At 40.3% G+C, this 17,780-nt stretch overlaps 1 protein-coding gene across 1 annotated transcript in view; it reads right to left on the reverse strand.

Moving 5' to 3' along the window:
- The window catches only part of LOC108884340 (contactin-associated protein-like 4), a 98,594-nt gene that overhangs the window by 56,852 nt on the left and 23,962 nt on the right, over window positions 1-17,780 (reverse strand). The window contains exons 3-5 of the mRNA XM_018678191.2: window positions 8,567-8,760; window positions 3,749-3,896; window positions 720-947 (exon numbers count right to left, since the gene is read on the reverse strand). Coding sequence (XP_018533707.1) covers window positions 720-947; window positions 3,749-3,896; window positions 8,567-8,760 — 570 coding nt within the window. The remainder of the gene's footprint in view (window positions 1-719; window positions 948-3,748; window positions 3,897-8,566; window positions 8,761-17,780) is intronic.

Raw genomic sequence — 17,780 nt, forward strand, 5'->3', positions numbered from 1 at the left:
TAGAATAAGTAGATTCCTGCAGGGTGATACACGAGGAAATTATACTTGTCAGAGCCAAATGAGTCCAATAATTTCAGATTCTGATGATCTATTCTGATCATCAGAATCTTAATACAGAGTCTGCAAATAACTTATGTTGGGACCTTGTTTCAAGTCTTTGCTAAACATGTTGAATTTTGTTACAGAAATGTTCCTCTTCCTGAATGTTTGCTTCTAATTTTGGTACTGTACAGTTCCTGACATTAGCACCCGCTCACCCATCAAATGTGGGTGGAATTCAGCAGTGGCAGGTAGCACAGTCACTCCTGATGACTGAAGTATTAAACCCACTGACACCACGACACTACAGCTCCCATAAGCCCTTGCATACACGCTGTTTGCTCAGTCCAGTGTCCAGCAGTGTGAACGAGTCAAGCAGCGTCATTTAACAGGTGCAAACAAACGCTGACATCTTGGAGACATTTGGGGTCAACGACTGTCCATCTATGATTTTACAGACACTTGGAGATTTCATGATGCTTAACGTAATGAGTTTTCAACTGTCTCCTCTGCTTCTCTACTAACTAAGACATGCATGAAAACAGGAGGAGAGGAACATGACAGTGACAATAAAAGTGAACTAACTTTTTAATGTGGGTACAGAGGGTTAAGGGACAACGAACCCCAGCTTTTCTCCTCGTCAGTTTTTGTCAGTATGTGCAGTATCTGGTGTGTTGTACCTTGTCTGAGCAGCAGCTGTAGTTTTCCTCTCTCTAACTCCAGGCTGAGGCTGAGTCCTCCCTCTCCCTCCGCGTGCAGCAACGTCCCAGAATTCCTCAGGGTTTTGAACTTCAGAGAGACGACCTCTCTGCTGGACGTCTGCCTCGGCCCGGGACCCAACCTGTAAACCAGACCGCTGCTGCTGCTGCTGCTGCTGCTGCTGCCGCCGAAACTCAGCACATCAGAGGCTGAAAAACAAAAGAAAACGCAGACAGAAGAGTCAGGAGGAAGAGAAGCTTAATCAAACTCATCATATTCTCATATCCACACTATAAAGAAAACACCTACATCTGGACAGAACTTCAGCCTGTTACTGTGGCCACATCTGTATTCTGTTTATCACTTTTCATCGATAAATCTCACCTGAAGTGTCTGCTGCTTGCTGGGGTGAGGTGAGGTGAGGTAAGCCGTGTGTGTGTGTGTGTGTTTGTGTGTGTGTTGTGCGTAGGCTGTAAGAGAAAGAACTGCAAATACTGAATTGTTTAAAGAGAGCAGCAGCTGAGTTCAGCATCAATTTCCTTTCGAGCCATACAACTAATTTCTGACTGAATGTTTTTTAATGAACTTGGCAAGTCTCTGACTCCCACATGTCAGGTCTCGCACACAATCACTCAACCACTTCGCTTGCACTAATGCTCTTATTGCATTGTACAGTGTATTTCCTGCTGATTACAGAGCAGCAGAGCTGAAGCTGCAGAGCGCTGAGTCATCCTCTGAGAGTGTGAAGCTGAAAACATTACTTTAAGTCTACTACTACTAATCTATATACTATTACACAAATGTATCTACTGTGTCATTAAATAACTCGAGAATATTTCCAAACCGCTACAGGCTATTTATCAAAATCCATCTTTTAAATGTTTCTCATAATCCGTTTTCAGAGGGGAGAGCAGCAAACTCAGCTTTAACAGATATGAAATGTTTTTTTATCATAAATCATCTTTCCACTTGGTGAGCTAATATGATGAATAACTGATGAGAGAACACGCTGGACTCCAGCACAAGAAGAGAGAACATAAACTGGAGAAAGAGACGATGATCAGTGCAACAAACCAGAGTACTCTGCACATGTGAAACCTTTAACAAACACTGCGACACGCTCAAAGCAGAATGAAGTTTTTATCATGACAGATAATGAGTTTCTACTTCAGTAAACTTTAGTCAGAGGAGTGTGTTTAGAAACGTTCACATAAACTAGTAATTAAAGGTGCCCTATAGAGATTATGACCAGCTGCAGGGCCACAGAGCAACGCTGTGACGTTTACAGTTTTATTTGTATCTAAAATAAAATAAAATGCCAAGAAAAATAGCGAAGCAGCAGAAAAATGCAGAATATAAAGAGACTACTAGCTAACAGACATTACATTTACAGGTCCTGTGATTTCCACAAAATCTTCCTCATAATTTTCTGAAGATTAGCTTAGCTGTATTTAGCTGTAAATTACCGGGATATTTCCAAGAATGAAGTATTACACAATTAATGAAGTATTTTTCACTTACATTCAGACTTGAAAACTTGACCATAACGAGGGGGTGCTTATTAAATCTTGTATTTATTAATTAATTTCTCTAGCAATTAGTGCAAAAGTGTGTAGGCTTTTCTTGGAAATATCCTTGGAATTAACAGCTAAATACCAGTTAATTTTCAGGACATTATAAGGAAAGTTTCCAGGAAATCAGATGGTAAATACAGCACCTGTAAAATAAAGCGTTACCTTAATCTGTGCCACAAATGTTTTATGAGACATGAAATGTTTTCAGCAGGTTTGTTAGGCCTCAAGGAAACATGACGTGCTTTCATGTGTAAATATAAGTTTGTTTGGTTTGAGGAAAAGTCCACAGGGTACCTTTGAATTTTCATGTGTTTCCAATACAGATTAATTTGTAGGAGACAAACTGAAACGTTCAGACAGTCTGTATCAATTATGGCACATTTTTTATTTCACAGCCAGTTTATCTTTAAATTATTATATCACAGCCTTTCGTGTTTCAGGTATCAGCAGGAGGTGAGTAACATGTCAAGGCAGATAAATGTCCAGCTCTGTCCAAAACCAATGTACCTTATTTTCTGCATTGTTTTCAACATCTGTCAGAAAAAGGGAGAAACTAAGAATCAAAGCAGAAACCATATGGAAATCATATTTACTGTTCAAGCATATACATATGTAAATGTGTGGAGTTGTTTTTGATATTCATGAGTATGTTTTCATGAGGGGGACACTGTAGTAAACAAACAGCTGAGAGGACAGAAATCAGGACAAAGACACAGCAGGAAACCAACGCCAGCAGAACAAACACCTGCTCTTTCAGTAAAATAGGCCAAGCAGATAATGCCACCTTTTACTGGCCACGACATGTTTTTATGGATGAGGTGAGAGCAGCAGTGACAGGTTTGATATCTGTTGTTTATTTAAAAGCAGAATAAATTCCTGGCTCAAATAGAAAAACTGTAATATTTGTTTTGTTTTTTTTCGTCATCATCAATGCTGACATGAAAAACAGCTGTGTGCAGTGTGAATAAATCAGATGCTTGTTGAGTTTCACTGCAATGATGTCAAGGCTGATACTAATTAAAAAGGAACAGAAGGAAACTGTCAAAACAGTGTGCTCTGTGTGGAAGATAAACACTGCGATACATGTTATTTTTCACCGTTAAGGTGAGGAAAGAGCGTAAATTAACTGGGAAACATAAACATATTTCCAAGAGAAGGTGGTTTTTGTTCCCATGAGAAATTTAAAAAAAAGTATGTGGTATAAAAAGACTTTCTCTCACTTTCATTTAATCCAAATTAAATCTATTATATATTGAATGTTGAGATGTTTTGCTGGGGTTCAGGTTCTTATAAATCCTCCGTAAGAACTAAATTTCCCTAGAGGCCAGTGAACCAGTTCAGCAGGTTGTTTGGATGAAACCAGCAACACCAGATTTTTCCAGCTGTGCAAAACCCCCCAGAGAGGATTCAAATCGGTAAAGGAAGAAAAGACTTACTGTAAGGACATCCGTAGGTCTCCAGCCGGAGTCCGATCCGCCCGCTGGGGTTCCAGTCCAGAGGGATGAGGCGGAGGAAGCGAGCGATCGCCGGCTGCTGCAGTTTGTACTGAACCACGCTGTCTGCATTACTGTTACCTGGAAAAAACTGACAACACAGAAACACATTGGAAACATCTCAGCTGAATATATGCATTAATGTCACACTGTCTTTGAATAATATGGTTTTATGTATCAGGACACAATAAAAAAAATCACCTGGTCTTAAGTACATCCTTACTGCTTCCATAGGAATCAAAAGGGTAAGTAGCAGCCAGGTGCTGCTGATCAAACGCCCTTGATTAACTGATCACCTCTATAAAAGTTTTCAGGTGTGTCTTAACAATTGAAGCAATTGTTGCTGTCCATCAATACAGGCCATGAGTCCATGATTCAATAGTGAGAGAGATTATTCACAAGTGGAAAAGTCACCCCAAGGTCAGACTCAGAAAAACTGAAAAAACCCGAGAGCTACAACTCAGACTCTACAGGCCTCAGTTAGCATGCTAAATGTTAAAGTTCATGACAGGCTGAAAAGGCTGAACAAGTATGGCTTGTTTGGAAGAGTTGCCAGGAGAAAGCCTCTTCTCTCTAAAAAGAACATGGCAGCACGACTTAGGTTTGAAAAGTTGCAGCTGAACAATCCTCAAGAATTCTGAAACAATGTCCTTTGAACAGACGGCACCACGTTCAGCGAAAACTACCTCATACCAGCTGTCAAGAACGGTGGTGGAGGGGTGATGATTTGGGCTTGTTTTGCAGCCACAGGACTTGGGTATCTTAGATTCACTGAGTCGACCATGAACTCCTCTGTGTATCAAAGTATTCAAGACTCAAACGTGAGGCCATCTGTGTGTATAATAAAGCTGACCACTGTGCCAACTTATCTGACGATCATTTTTAAAATACATCACATTCCCAGAAGCTAATAGTCAAAGGAAGGAGAACATGCTGTGTAATAAAAAGCTGTTTCTGATGAACAGATGGAGAATAAAAGAGATGGATCTCTTACAGCAGTTAAACACCTTTTTCTGTTTTGGAAACAGTTTCTTTGTGCAGAGTATGTTCATTAACCTGCTTCATATTAAAATCATTCTGCAGGAAGTCTGAGGAGCGGCGAATTGATCGTCTGTTTCTTTCTGACTCTGGGCTGAATGCCTGATGGATGCTTCTCCTCATCTCTTTCCATCTCTCCCATCTGGCTATCTATCCTAATTACATCCCTCCCTTGAAGTTGACATGCAGGTTAACTGGCTCACCCACTGCTGAATAAAAGCTTAGATACATAATTAACTTATTAATTCCTCTGTAATCATAAGAGAGTGGAGCTGGATCTCCTCATGATGAGAAGACACCTTGAGTTTCATTGTAATAAAAGGAAAAAAAATATCAATATAAAACCTTGCAGTGTCACTTCTGGTCATTTTTCTTCTGACTAAATTGAGCATTAACTTTAAATTGTTGTCTGTCGTCTGTGGGCTGTTCTCTCTTGGATTTTAGAAATGTCTAAAAAATCTCACTGGAATTTAAAGTGATGAATCTATATCACAAATAAAGACACATGAGGTGCGATCGAAAAGTACTGAGACTGTTCCTGTTGTGAACAAACGGAGTGCAGCACCGTAAGGCGTCTGCAGCAGGTGTGAGCAACAACTTTCATGAGTCAGTATTCAACATCTGGACCTGTGTTAAATGAGTTTTTCTAACCAACAGGCTCAGGATGACCCAACCTTCACGTCGAGGATCATCAGTGGCGACGAGAGTTGGATTCACGACTACAGCCAAGAGACCTATCAGTAGTCTCCGCTGTGGAAGTAGTCTTCAAGACCAAAGACTTACTGGGTTGACGTTCAGGCTGAAGAGTCGCTGTTTTGACACAACAGAGGAGATCCAATGAGCACTGCAGGAGGTTCTTTATGAACTTTCAGAATGGGACATCCAGTTAGCCCTCAAAAGGTTTTTTCACACTGAAGGCAATTTTTCAATCAATTTATCTTTTCAAACTGTTGTTTTTGATATAAGTACTTTCACACAAGTGTGAATATTACACAGCGAAAAAAAGGATGCAGATACTACTCTGGGTTAAAGGATCCTGGTAGTTCGTCCTCTTCTTCCTCAGGTGCCTCAAACTGTCCCACCTACATCCTGGGGGCTTCTGCTCCGGCATATTGGCAGGTGAGTATTTCACACTTTCATATTCTTGATTCGCATCATACCGTATGTGAAAAGACTTCATGTGTGGCAGCACAGGTGACGACGTTGAAAGGGACTGCAGCCAAATTTACATCAGGTACAGCTGTTGTTTGTTATAGACGTAGTCTCTGAACCTTCTCCAGTACACCTGCTTTATTCACTGATCAATGTTTTTTGCTCTCTTGTACAACTGTAATTTTAAATCAAAGTCAATGGAGCATGAGCTTAAGCACAAAAAAGATAACAGGGATTTGACAAGAGGATGTAAACACAGGTCAGGTCATAGCTCTGTTGTTTTTCTGCTCAGGTCAGGTAGTATACAAGAGGAGTGTTTCTGTATGTATGTGGTTGTGTAAGAGTTACGTCAAAAGACCAGAGAAGAAAGATGTTACGTGTATCGTCTCATCAAAGCAGAAGAGGAAGAAATGCCTTCAACTCAACAAATACCACTGAAGAGAGGACAGAATCTCATTTACCGTTAGAGAGATTATGTGAATTCTCCAACAGCAGCGTCTGACAATCAAGGAGAGGGAGAAAGAGATTAACTGAGTGTGAATGGGAAATAAAGTAGAGAAAGTAGAAGAAGAAAAGGGAGGAGATGCAGTGAGAAGTATCAAAGGGAGGAACAAAACGGAGGTGAGATGAGAAACGAGAAAATAAGGGGAGAGATAAAGACATATTTCAAAAACCCAAAGGCTTTTGAGAGAGAAATAAAAAATGAGAAAACAGCATACTGCATCCCTGGTCTTCAGTCGTGCAAGAGGAAGCCCAGTAGGAAATACGTTGTGGTTGATCCAGCAGCTTTCTTTCTGTCATCAGCTCTCTCCTCTGACAGCCTCTCTAAGCCTGGCTGACTAATACACATAAGTTCAGAAACACTTTGAAATGTGACTGGGATTGTGCACAGTTTATGTAGAGTGTCAGATCAACATGTTTTTAAGCTTTGAGAAGCCGTTCTCTGCTCTCTCTCTCTCTCAGAGAAGATCCTCGGTGCTGAGATTAGTTGGATTCTCTCCATATGAGGAAATTGCCTCAGCTCGACCTCTAATCAAAAGCTCTTCTCTGAAATGAATTAGGCTTCAACGTGAATAATCAGAGGAGGAATACTGCACCTTTTCCATGTTTTCTGGACTTTTTGATTTGGTGTTAGATTCAGTGGGAGCATGCAGAGGTAGGAAACTCAAACACGAAGTGGCTCGCTGTGCTGACAGGATTCATCGTGGTGTTTTCGCTTTCTACACAAACAACTACTTAGTATTCCAGTGTCTGAATATTGAGCCATGTACCGTCAGCACAATGGAACAAAAACAAGTCCAACATGACACTTGTGCAACGGGAGAACGCTGAAGAGAAGTGCTGTGTCTACCAGGAGGTGGGAGGTGATGCCTCACTGCCTCTGCTGTCCCCCTGACTGATTTCTTCATTATTCAGTTCTACAGGAGCCAGCTGAGCTCCTTCACATTCTGGCTCCACTGTGCCATGTTTCTGCCATGTTTTTTTTCCGTTAACCCGTGATCACTGCTGGAAAGAGTACTTAAAAGTCCAATGAACTAGAGGAACTATTAACTTATTATGAAAAAGATCACACTTGTCGCTCGTTGACTCAATAGCTTGAAGGTTAAGTGGTTTTCATGTATAGAAAACAAAGCCTATCAATCGCTTGACTGTGTAGTCCCTCTCTCTGAACTGAAACAGAACAGAAGACAGAGTGGAAATGGTCTCCATTCTCCCTATTACAAGTCAGTGCACCATCAAAATAATTTAGAAGCTGCTGTTTTAACTCATATAACGTTACTTTAAGATGGTGAATTAATGATTCAAGAAGACAAGAAAGTTTGAATGTACACAGCATTTTGAGCTTATGTTTAAGGAATCTTGTAGCACTTAGGTCATTCTAATAACTTTAAAACCTGCACAGGGTTTTTACTAAATTCCTTAGCTGAAGAAGACAAGAAAAGCTAGTGAATGGCAATTTGATTTCCCAAAGGTCAAGAATGAGTGTTCTGTGCATCTTCATTTTATTGTAATCTACTAATTAATTAATAAACATTCTGTGAAATTACAGAATATTAACAAGTAATAAAACTTATAAATAAGCAGTATTATAATGAATAATGACTATATTTTAAGTAGTGTCCATGGTTAGAATATTATTACCATACATCCAGCAGTGGTGGGTGACTAATTACAGTACACGCTGTGTTACCCTCCTTTAAAAGTCAAAAATAAAGACAGTCAAAGAGAACAAGAGGATAGGTTTACAGGAGAGACATAAGAAAAAAAGACAAATCTTCCCTGCCTCTCTGTCATCACAGCAGCAGCTTAAATGTTTGGCAACAAATCTGCACATTCAGCAGAGCTCCTGCGAGGATTCATCCATTATAAATGAAGAGGTAAACTCATGATGACTGACTTTATCTGTAGAGTACACACAGAGCCACATATACTCCGCCACCGCTCGACTCCAAATCACTTCATATGAGTTACACAAAACGAGATATGATGACGTTTATTGATCCCTGAGGGGAGATAAAGTCGAGCAAAGAATAAAAATGTGGCTTGTGTCTGTTGTGTGATAGGACTCACCCCTCTACTGTCCTCCTGTCTGTACTGTTTCCAGTTGTGTCCTGTGTCGCTGAACATCAGCAGGTACGATGTCTGCCAATCAGAGCTGCCGTAGCGGCCCTGGGTAGCGACAGCGGTGATCCTGGTCCTCTCGCCCAGGTCGACCTCCAACCACTGGTACCTGTCTGAGGTGAGGGGGGACCAACCTCCAGCTCCTGCAGAGAGAGAGGAGGAGGAGGAGGAGGGAAAAAAAACAGCATACAGTAACTGATTTATTAGATTTTCATCTATCTGCAATGAAATTAAATAAGGTTTGGTAGATGCTGAAAAATGAATTGCATTGCTTGACCTTTCACTCTGAACTAAAACTGCTCTGTTATGAAACTGGAATGAAGAGTGAAGACGATTGATTGAGGGATCGAATTCATTTTGAAGTTATAATGGGATATAAATCACACTTTAAGAGCTTTCCTGAGGAATTTAAATCACTCACATTTGCTGTGTGATGCACAGTGACACATCTCTTTTCATGTCCATCTGAGAAACACACACATTTTGTCATTTCATTTGTGAAATACAATTAACATTTGACATTTCACTTTTGAGAGAAACAAAACTATCAGAGTTTTGAAAAACAGGGTCAAACACCTGCATCCAAAAGTAAAATAGTTTAAAAGCCAAGACAATGCAGTCAACATTTTCAGCAATTTAAAAAATTCCTAGATCTGCATCTAGAGCCAGATCCACATTAAAAACTAATAAAAAGCTAAGAGATTTTCCATCAGTTTGACCGACAGGACAAGAGGCTCACTGACGTAAAAATCTGTAGATGCACCTTTGACTTTTTAAAAATATCAGAATATCTGAAATTCCAAACTATATTAAATCTTACACCTTGAAAAATAAACAAATAAATGTGCATACAAACGACAAATAAAATAAAAACCTGATCAACTAAATGAGAAGAGAAACCAAAAGAGTGCAGATGCTTCCACACTGAGAACACGGAGTCACTGAGACAGCACTCTTCACCACCATCATCATCAAAAAATATAGAGAAAAGAATAGAGTTTAAAGTAGAGTTCAGAGACTTGAGGAATCTGCAGAGCACTGAAGCTCATGTTGAAACATCATCTAAAACTGTATTGTCCAGCTGTTATTCAGACCAGTGGCTAACACAGGATAAACACAGGTCAGAAAGTGGCATCAGCTCATGACCAGTGAAGCAGAACAGAGATAAAAGTATCGTAGAGACTTCCACCTCCTGGGTTAGCATTCATTAGCAATGCAGAAATACCATAAATTAGCCCTTCACCTTCACATCTGTGTCCTCCCCCATGTTAAATATCAGAAGTAAAGTGCCTTGTTATGATCTGTCGATTGGTTGAGATCTTTTCCTGCAGCAAATTATGAAGGTGATCGATTAGTCAGTTGAACTGTTTCAGCAGCAACTTTTCTGATACAAACTAGCATCAACAAGGGGCTTCAATGCAACATACTACAAGGTCACTGACTGATGCATAGTGTTATAAATTACAGTAGAGTGTGTGTGTGTGTGTGTGTGGTACATTATTCAGTATTGAATTGCTGTTAGGATCGTGTCTTGTTTTCAAGATGCTCCAATCTCCTGAAGCTGTAGATTTCCATTTGTGTTTGTGGCCATGTGCACTGCCCACACTGCATGTATAAATATGGGAGGAGGGGGGTGTTGAGAGAAGTCTGCCTGGACAGATAAACCAGGGTTGATTGAATGGGCTGCTACACAATAAAGACACTTCAAACACTGAAACAGTGGGCTGTGTGTGTTTGTGTGTGTCTGTGTAGGAAAATGCTTGGTCAGGCCAAAACGACGGCGCAGAGCTCAAACACCAGATGGACGGATTCTGAGGGAGGAGGCTGCTGACCAGTGTCCCACTGAGCGCACAAACACACACAAACAAAGAGAGAGTGTGTGTGTGTGTGTGTGTGTGTGTGTGTCAGAAAGCCCTACAAAGAACAAACACACTGAAAGTAGCTTAAATCTCACTTGACTTTCAGGAAGACAACCGTTCTCCTCCTTCCAATTTTCTGGCCACCGCCTGCTGTGCATACAGGATGTAAGATACAAGCATGGCACGTTATGTATTTGTTGTCATATTCTCAATAACAATAACATTATTGTTCAGTGATGTGACAAAATATAGAGCAGAGTACGTGCCTGTACAGTACCAGGATCAGACTATACAGCAGTTAAACAGCAGCTGTGATCAACCCCCGACCAATCACAGCCTCTGGTCTTTACTGACTTTCATCACTTACAAGGGTATTCAGGCAGGTGGGGCCGGTGACCGACTTTCCATATTAGGACACGTGTCGTCACAGACCGAGTCATTAACAAAAAACAAATGCTATGGTCTGTCTGTTGAGGCCTCATGGCGCATTAGTGGTATCATGTATGGCCAACTGTGCCATTTCCAAGTCGATATCATGCCTTATGATCTCTGCATAAGGTATGAAGTTATACATTTTTAACTAATTGTCAATCCCCGTCTACTCACCAGTCCACCTTTACAGCCTCGTTGTGTTTCTACTCACGCTCTTTCAAACTATCTCTAACTTTCTAAGAAGAAAGGCTTTTGTAGAAGAGCTCAGAGCTAAATGAAATGACCAGTTGGAAGCTTAGTGGTGGAGACGTTGTGTTCATGTGACCGTGGTGTAGTTGGTTTATAGCCTAACATTAGCTTTTTACTTCTGGAGATTGGATTTAGGCTTCAAACATCAGAAAAATGGTGTTAATCTGTGAAGATTATCTGATCAACTAAAATTGGAAGGATCAGGAACTTTTCTGCAATAATCCAAAAGACCTCTGACCTTTCTGACGACAAAATCGTTGTTTCTTAAATATATTTCTTGATTTTGCCACTTTGTGATAACTGTAAAGTCTGTTCACTAAAACTACTGGATGATATATTCAACACCCTGAGTGTCATGTAAGTTCAAAAGGGCAACAATTGGAACTTGAACAGCAATTGTTACCACTCAAAAATGTCTCAGAACAATGTGTGGTGGCAGGCCGAGGAGAGAAGCTCAGCAGTGAAAATGAATCAGTGTCGGTCTGGTGGCTGGTGCAGCCTGATCTTTAAAGAGCTAAAGGTCAACGTTAATAAGCACTTGACTAACAGACGTGTCCAGTGACAGCAGAACAGAACAGAGCAGACACTCTGACATTTACTCACGAAGATTAGACTGTAGGGGAAAAGAGAAAGAGATCGGCGGCCGAGAGGCGGTACAAAGATTTACTGTGTCCACCCTGTCAGTATAACTGAAACTAATATAATTGAGGTGAACGGCTGACGGTCTCAATACGTTTTTTCACGGCTGTCACTTTAAATCAAAGAGATCACCCTGTTTTTCTGCTCAGTGTCTGTCAGGCTACCAGATCCAACCACCCACTGAGAAAAGTGCAGGTTAATGGAGGTTAAGAGTGGGACATCACTGCTTTGAGGGCTGAATACAGGATGAAATTATCACTGTGGCCTGACGAATCTTGGGAACAGTGAGACTGTCCCAGTGGAAATGTGGGAATGTAAAACCAAATCAAAAGGGACTCAGGCATCCATGTAAAACACCACTTTTGCCCTGTTTTGTTTTGATTGTGCAGAGTGTCAAATAAAAAGCGATTTAAGTTGTTGGTTTTTTATTATTTTATTGAGAGCAAATGCAGTGACGACTAACCAAGCTGTCCAGTACAAACACAGTCTGACCTGCTGGCCTCTGAACAGCTCCACCAGAGCAACCGGACGTAAGGTCCTTGCTCAAGAACAACTTTTACCCTTTTTCCACCACTTGAACTGGTTCCGTTCAGGATTCTGTGAACCAGTCCACATTTCCACCAGTTTCAGAATTTAGTATTTGTGATCAAGGATGCATCATTAACGGAGGGTGTTGCAGAATTCAGAACTGAAATAAACAGTAGTAGCAAGAGGTGGCAGATCGCAATGATCACCTGTGAGCATTTGTTTTTGAAAATCTGCTATTTTTGGGGTTTTAGCTGGGAACTGACTTACAGTCCCAAAGCCCACTTCTCTAGACCCTGGGCTAAATCTAAAGCTACATCTAATACAGCTCATAGTGTTTGCATAAATCTAGTGGATGGAAATATGCATTAATTCAGATTCCTGTCCTGAAATGGGTCTAAAGTTTAGTCCATGCATACAGGATTTTCATCCTTCATTCTCAAAAATAGCTAAAAAAAAAAAAAAAAAAAAAAAAAAAACGCTGTCAAGACTGTGCCAAACCAAAAGAGGGTAACATAACCCTGACCCTAAAACCATGTTGCCCAATCAGAAGCTATAAAGAAAGTCACTTTTCAGTTCACTTTTCCTTGTCAACATGTCAACGCTGAAACCAGAGTTTCTAAACATCTTTGCCCGGGAACAAGTTTCACAAAAGATCTGTTTTCAGTGACCTAAAACTCTGCTAGTGTGTGGTCAAAAGGCCAAAACTCAGAGAAAAAGCTGTCTTAAAAAATATATAGGTACATTTGGACAAGGCCTTGGTGAAAACACCAGTGTGGGTGGATTATGGCTGTGCAATCTGAAATGTCTAAACAATCAGAAAATGGCTACATCTCCTCCTCTTCCTCCTCTTTCTGTCAGAAAACAACAAAACTAAGCATCGCAGACAATATGTGGTAAGAAGGGTGACAGCCTGGTCTCAGCTCATTAAAATGACACAAAAGCACAGCCCCCGACCATTTTTTTTTTTTTTTGGATTGTCATACAAAAATACATTTCCAGATTTATCCATTCTGGAGGCCATGTTTGAAAGGATTCATTTTGGATGCTGAAAATGCAGGTTTAGTACAGACAGATGGGCAAAACAGAGTGAAAAAGATGCATTTTCGTGAGTAGCTGGCTGAGTGTGAATGTCTTCTTCATGTAAAGTTAATTGCAAAATTATATAAGGTTCACCAAACTTGGACAGCTTCTGACCACTTCACTTTGAGGAGCAGATGGATGGATAACTGTTGCTTCATTACTGTTTCATCATCAGTAATGCACTGATATCCCATGAGACAGTTAGAGAGACAGGTTGAATTGGACAGGGTCACGGTAGAGGGGACAGAGAGGAAACTGAGAGGCAGACAGGAAGTAGGACAGTGAGACAGGCATCTTAAAGCGATAGAAAGGCAGCCGGAAAGACATGTAACAGACAGACTGTTATGAGTGCTGGGGCCCAGAATGAGCACTGGTCATTTGCATGAGAATACAAAGTCTGGAGGGTAATTTCAGCAGCCTGATAACATGTCAGTCGGACAGAGAATCCAACAGGAAGCTAATGGGCTCAGTGCAGCTCTGACAGCAGCAGCAGGCCGGAGAACACTGCAGCTTCTCTGCAGATGAAGCACGAAAGATTTCCATTTTTCTAAATGTCACGCTGAAAAACGGGCATGTAGAGAAAAGTCTCAAAATATGTTATTTTAGGGTGATTAAATCTTATTTTTCATATCCAGGATAAATCATCTTGTCAAGAACAATTTGTATTATAGATTATAAAACCTTTTTTCAATGAAACTTTCTTGATATCTCTCAGTAGGATATATTAAGAGAACACTGTATATTCAGGTCAAGTCTCAAACCAATCTTAAAAATAGGCAGCATGAAAACACAGTTAATGTATTTTTTTCGGCAGTGACATTATTTTGCCCAGTACTTCCTGTGGAAACCAAGGCTGTTTTGATATCAAGATATTCAGATTCACAATGTAAATTTTGGTAATTTAATGCAATAACATAAGATATTCCATAGAGGTTTAAAGCAACACAATGTAATTTTTGATGAGCAACAGCGCCCTCTGCAGCCACGAGTGGTCATTAATCCTGCTGGGCTCTGAGTCAAGTGGTTTTCATGTACACAAAACAAAGCTTATCAATCATTTGACTGGAGCTCTGACTGCGTAGCCCCACTTACTGAACTGAAACATGGCTGAATGGTGTCTATTACCCATGATCCCCGGCTTATGGAGCAGGAAGTGCCGTCAGTGTAACAAACACACCAAACTCTGTCTCTAATTCTTGATATTTTCAAAGTTTCCTGGCTGGCTATCAGAGATGAACGCTGGTTTTTGACTTTTTGACTTCTAAGTCTTTTTAAGTGATCTATAGTTCGGCATTTCTCTTGAACTCACTGGACCTGACTCTGGTAGTTTAAGTCTAAGACTAGAGATAGAACAGGTGTTAGTGCATGGAGTACGAATGACAGAGGCTTCATTCTCCCTATTACAAGTCAGTATACAATCAAAATGAAAAACTGTGTTGCTTTTAGTGTTGCTAACAAAAGTAAAATTGATCTGAAACTGAACTGTTACTTTTTAGAAGCCACAGAGAATGACTAAATAAGAAGATCAATTGGTTAGCGGTCCATTCCCTCACACCAACTTACAGGCTTTAATTACAGTTTAATTTCACCTTCAAATCTCATTCTTTGGGAAAATGATTACTGTGGCACAATAATTCTTTTCAGGTCTATTCCAGAATAATTGCAGCGGCGTCACTGATAACTGTCAGCGTCGCCTACCGAAGAAAGAAAATGTTTAAACGTGGAGACTGCTATTAACATTTGGCAGGAAGACAGAGCTGACTAAATTAGTTCTTACCAATATAAATGAAAACTGGAACTGCAGATGAAGTGAAACTAATGATTACAACAGAAGACAGACAGTACAGAGGGACGGGAAGATGGACAGGGATAATTCAGATAAAGGAAGAGAAAAAGGGGAGAAAGGAAGTTGAGTGAAAGATGGAAAAGGAAAGAAAAATGGGGTGTTAAGAGGACAAGACGAGGATAGGAGGCAATCGAGAAATGAGGGATAAAAAAGTGAGAAGGGGAAATCAAAATGAAGAATAAGAGAGACCAATGAGGGGAGACTGAAATAGTTGAGTCATTCATCCTCCAGGTTTCTGGTAAAAGCATATTCATCTCAAATCAATAGACTATTGCAGCTTTTTATCCACTGTTGGTGTCAGACTCAGAGCCGTCAGACCTCCACTATGATCGGCTTCATCAGGTTAAAGTCAGAATTACAATGTCACATCCTCTAGCCTCACAACAGACAGAAACTGGACAGCTGCTGGGTTTTAGAAAGTGTCTACTGGCTATGGAGATAAAAGTTTGAAAAAGGTTGTTGTTTCCCTCAAGTGCGACCTTGAAATTTTTTACAACCTTACGTTCAGTCAGCAGTCTACAATTCTTGTAGCTTTATGGATGGCAGTGCCAGGATGTCTGTCCACCACTTTGATCCAGACTGAAATATCTTAAAAAACTATTTGATGATTTTCTATGTAGTTTTGTGCAAGCATTCATTGTCCCAAGGGGATGAACCTAAATGACTTATGCGATTGTCTGGCTTTTCCTCTCCAGTGAATGGCAGTCAAAGTTTTTACTTATCCGCTGAAATATCTCAACATCTATGAGCCAAATTGGAACCCTAACTTTGCAGAGATAAGAATTGTTTCAAGAGGATAAATTATAATAACTTCAGTGATCTATTGACTTCTCTTCTTGTGCCAACCACTGTTGGATGGATTGCCATAAAACTTTTTTCTGAACTTCATGCCTCCCCTCAGGAGGAACTGTGATAACTTTGGTGTTTGTTTTTCATCATCATCCAAAATCTTGAAACCATGTTTGGGAGCTAGTTGACGTACACAACATTTAACTCAATTTTCCAGCTACAGATGTGTATCAGTATGTTTTATATCATGAATTATGGTGTTATGATATACTGGTACAACCATATGGAGTAAATAATATGTTACTGTACACAGTACCCAGATGATTCTCACTACATATCAATGACAACAAGGTTTTAACATGTGTAAAGTCATATATTCCTGCCGCAAGACTGATTAAATCTCTTGTTAAGGTGCTGTGTAGGGGATTATTCCCAGACTCTAATAATCTCTGTTCACTTAGCGGGTAAACGAATTGAAAGTGAAGCTGCTCCTCAGAGAACAACCGGAGGAGGCAGAGTGTTAGCAGCAGCAGCAGCAGCAGCAGGAGATGGAAATGAGATGGAGATGCTCATTTATTCATCGATTTCCTCGGCAAAGCAGCTGGGATCGCTCCCTGGGATCCTGCACCACGAACGTTGCAAAGGAGGAAATGTGACACACACATACTCACAGCTTTACTAATCTAGAGACTACACACTAGAAGTAGATTAGGAAAATACATTAATATTGCAGCAGTTTTGCAGTGACTGTTAAACCACTTTATGTGCTGATAAAGCAAAACCCAGCAAAACTATCATGCAGTTATATACAGAAAATTTGTTGTCTATTACATTTCAGTTATTTTCAGATAAAGTAATCAACTGTAAAATGTTTTATCCACTACTAATCTTTTAACATCAACCCCTGTGGATACATCAAAGTCTAAGTTTATCAGTGCATATATTACATGTTCATATAAATCCCTTGTCTCCATCTACAGTATTTTCTAACATTTCAACAAAGTCCATTTAAAGGAACCTTATGGACCATGCATGAATGACTGCTGACATGTTTTGTTATGTGTATATGTGCAAAGAGCCTGGCGGCAGAGGCTGAATTACCAGGTAATTGTTGAAGATATGGATTTAGACCCTAGCAAAATAAAACCTGTACCTGTTACTATCAAAACCTAGAATGAGCAAAATCCATCCAATCAGGAAAGACTGTGGGATGCAGGATAGTTGTTTTGGTTTTTTGGAAGGCCAAGAAATGTCAGCAGCCTTGCAGCAGGGTGGCTTTAGACAAGCAAAGGTCGGAAAAGGGCAATGATGAAATTTAGCTTTAAATTTCTCCACTACCTGACCTACAAAATCACTGCAACCTCTGACCCCTTGTCTTAGAACTGACAGTGTGTAACGTTGGTAGTCTTGGAGGTGATTCTGATTATTCTACTATTCTTTATACTTTGGAGTCTAATTTTGCCAAAAAGTTGTCCTAAACTAGTAAGTATGCATCCTCAGAGATGTGTGCTATTGCCACAGAAAAGTCAGATCACCAAACAAAGAGAGAAGACTGGCAGCATTTAGCAGCAAAAAGACTTAAAGTCTCAACCATCAAACTGAGGACTGTAATGTTCTGCAGGCTCGACTTCCTTTAGTTTCCCAGGTGGTGAAAATCATTCAGATCCAGATTAAACCCGTCTTACCCTCCCAGCTGATTCTTAGCTTTGATGTCAGGATAAAGCAGCGAAGCCTGTTCCCT

The sequence above is a fragment of the Lates calcarifer genome, linkage group LG4 (genome assembly GCF_001640805.2).
Source record: "Lates calcarifer isolate ASB-BC8 linkage group LG4, TLL_Latcal_v3, whole genome shotgun sequence".
NCBI lineage: Eukaryota > Metazoa > Chordata > Actinopteri > Centropomidae > Lates > Lates calcarifer.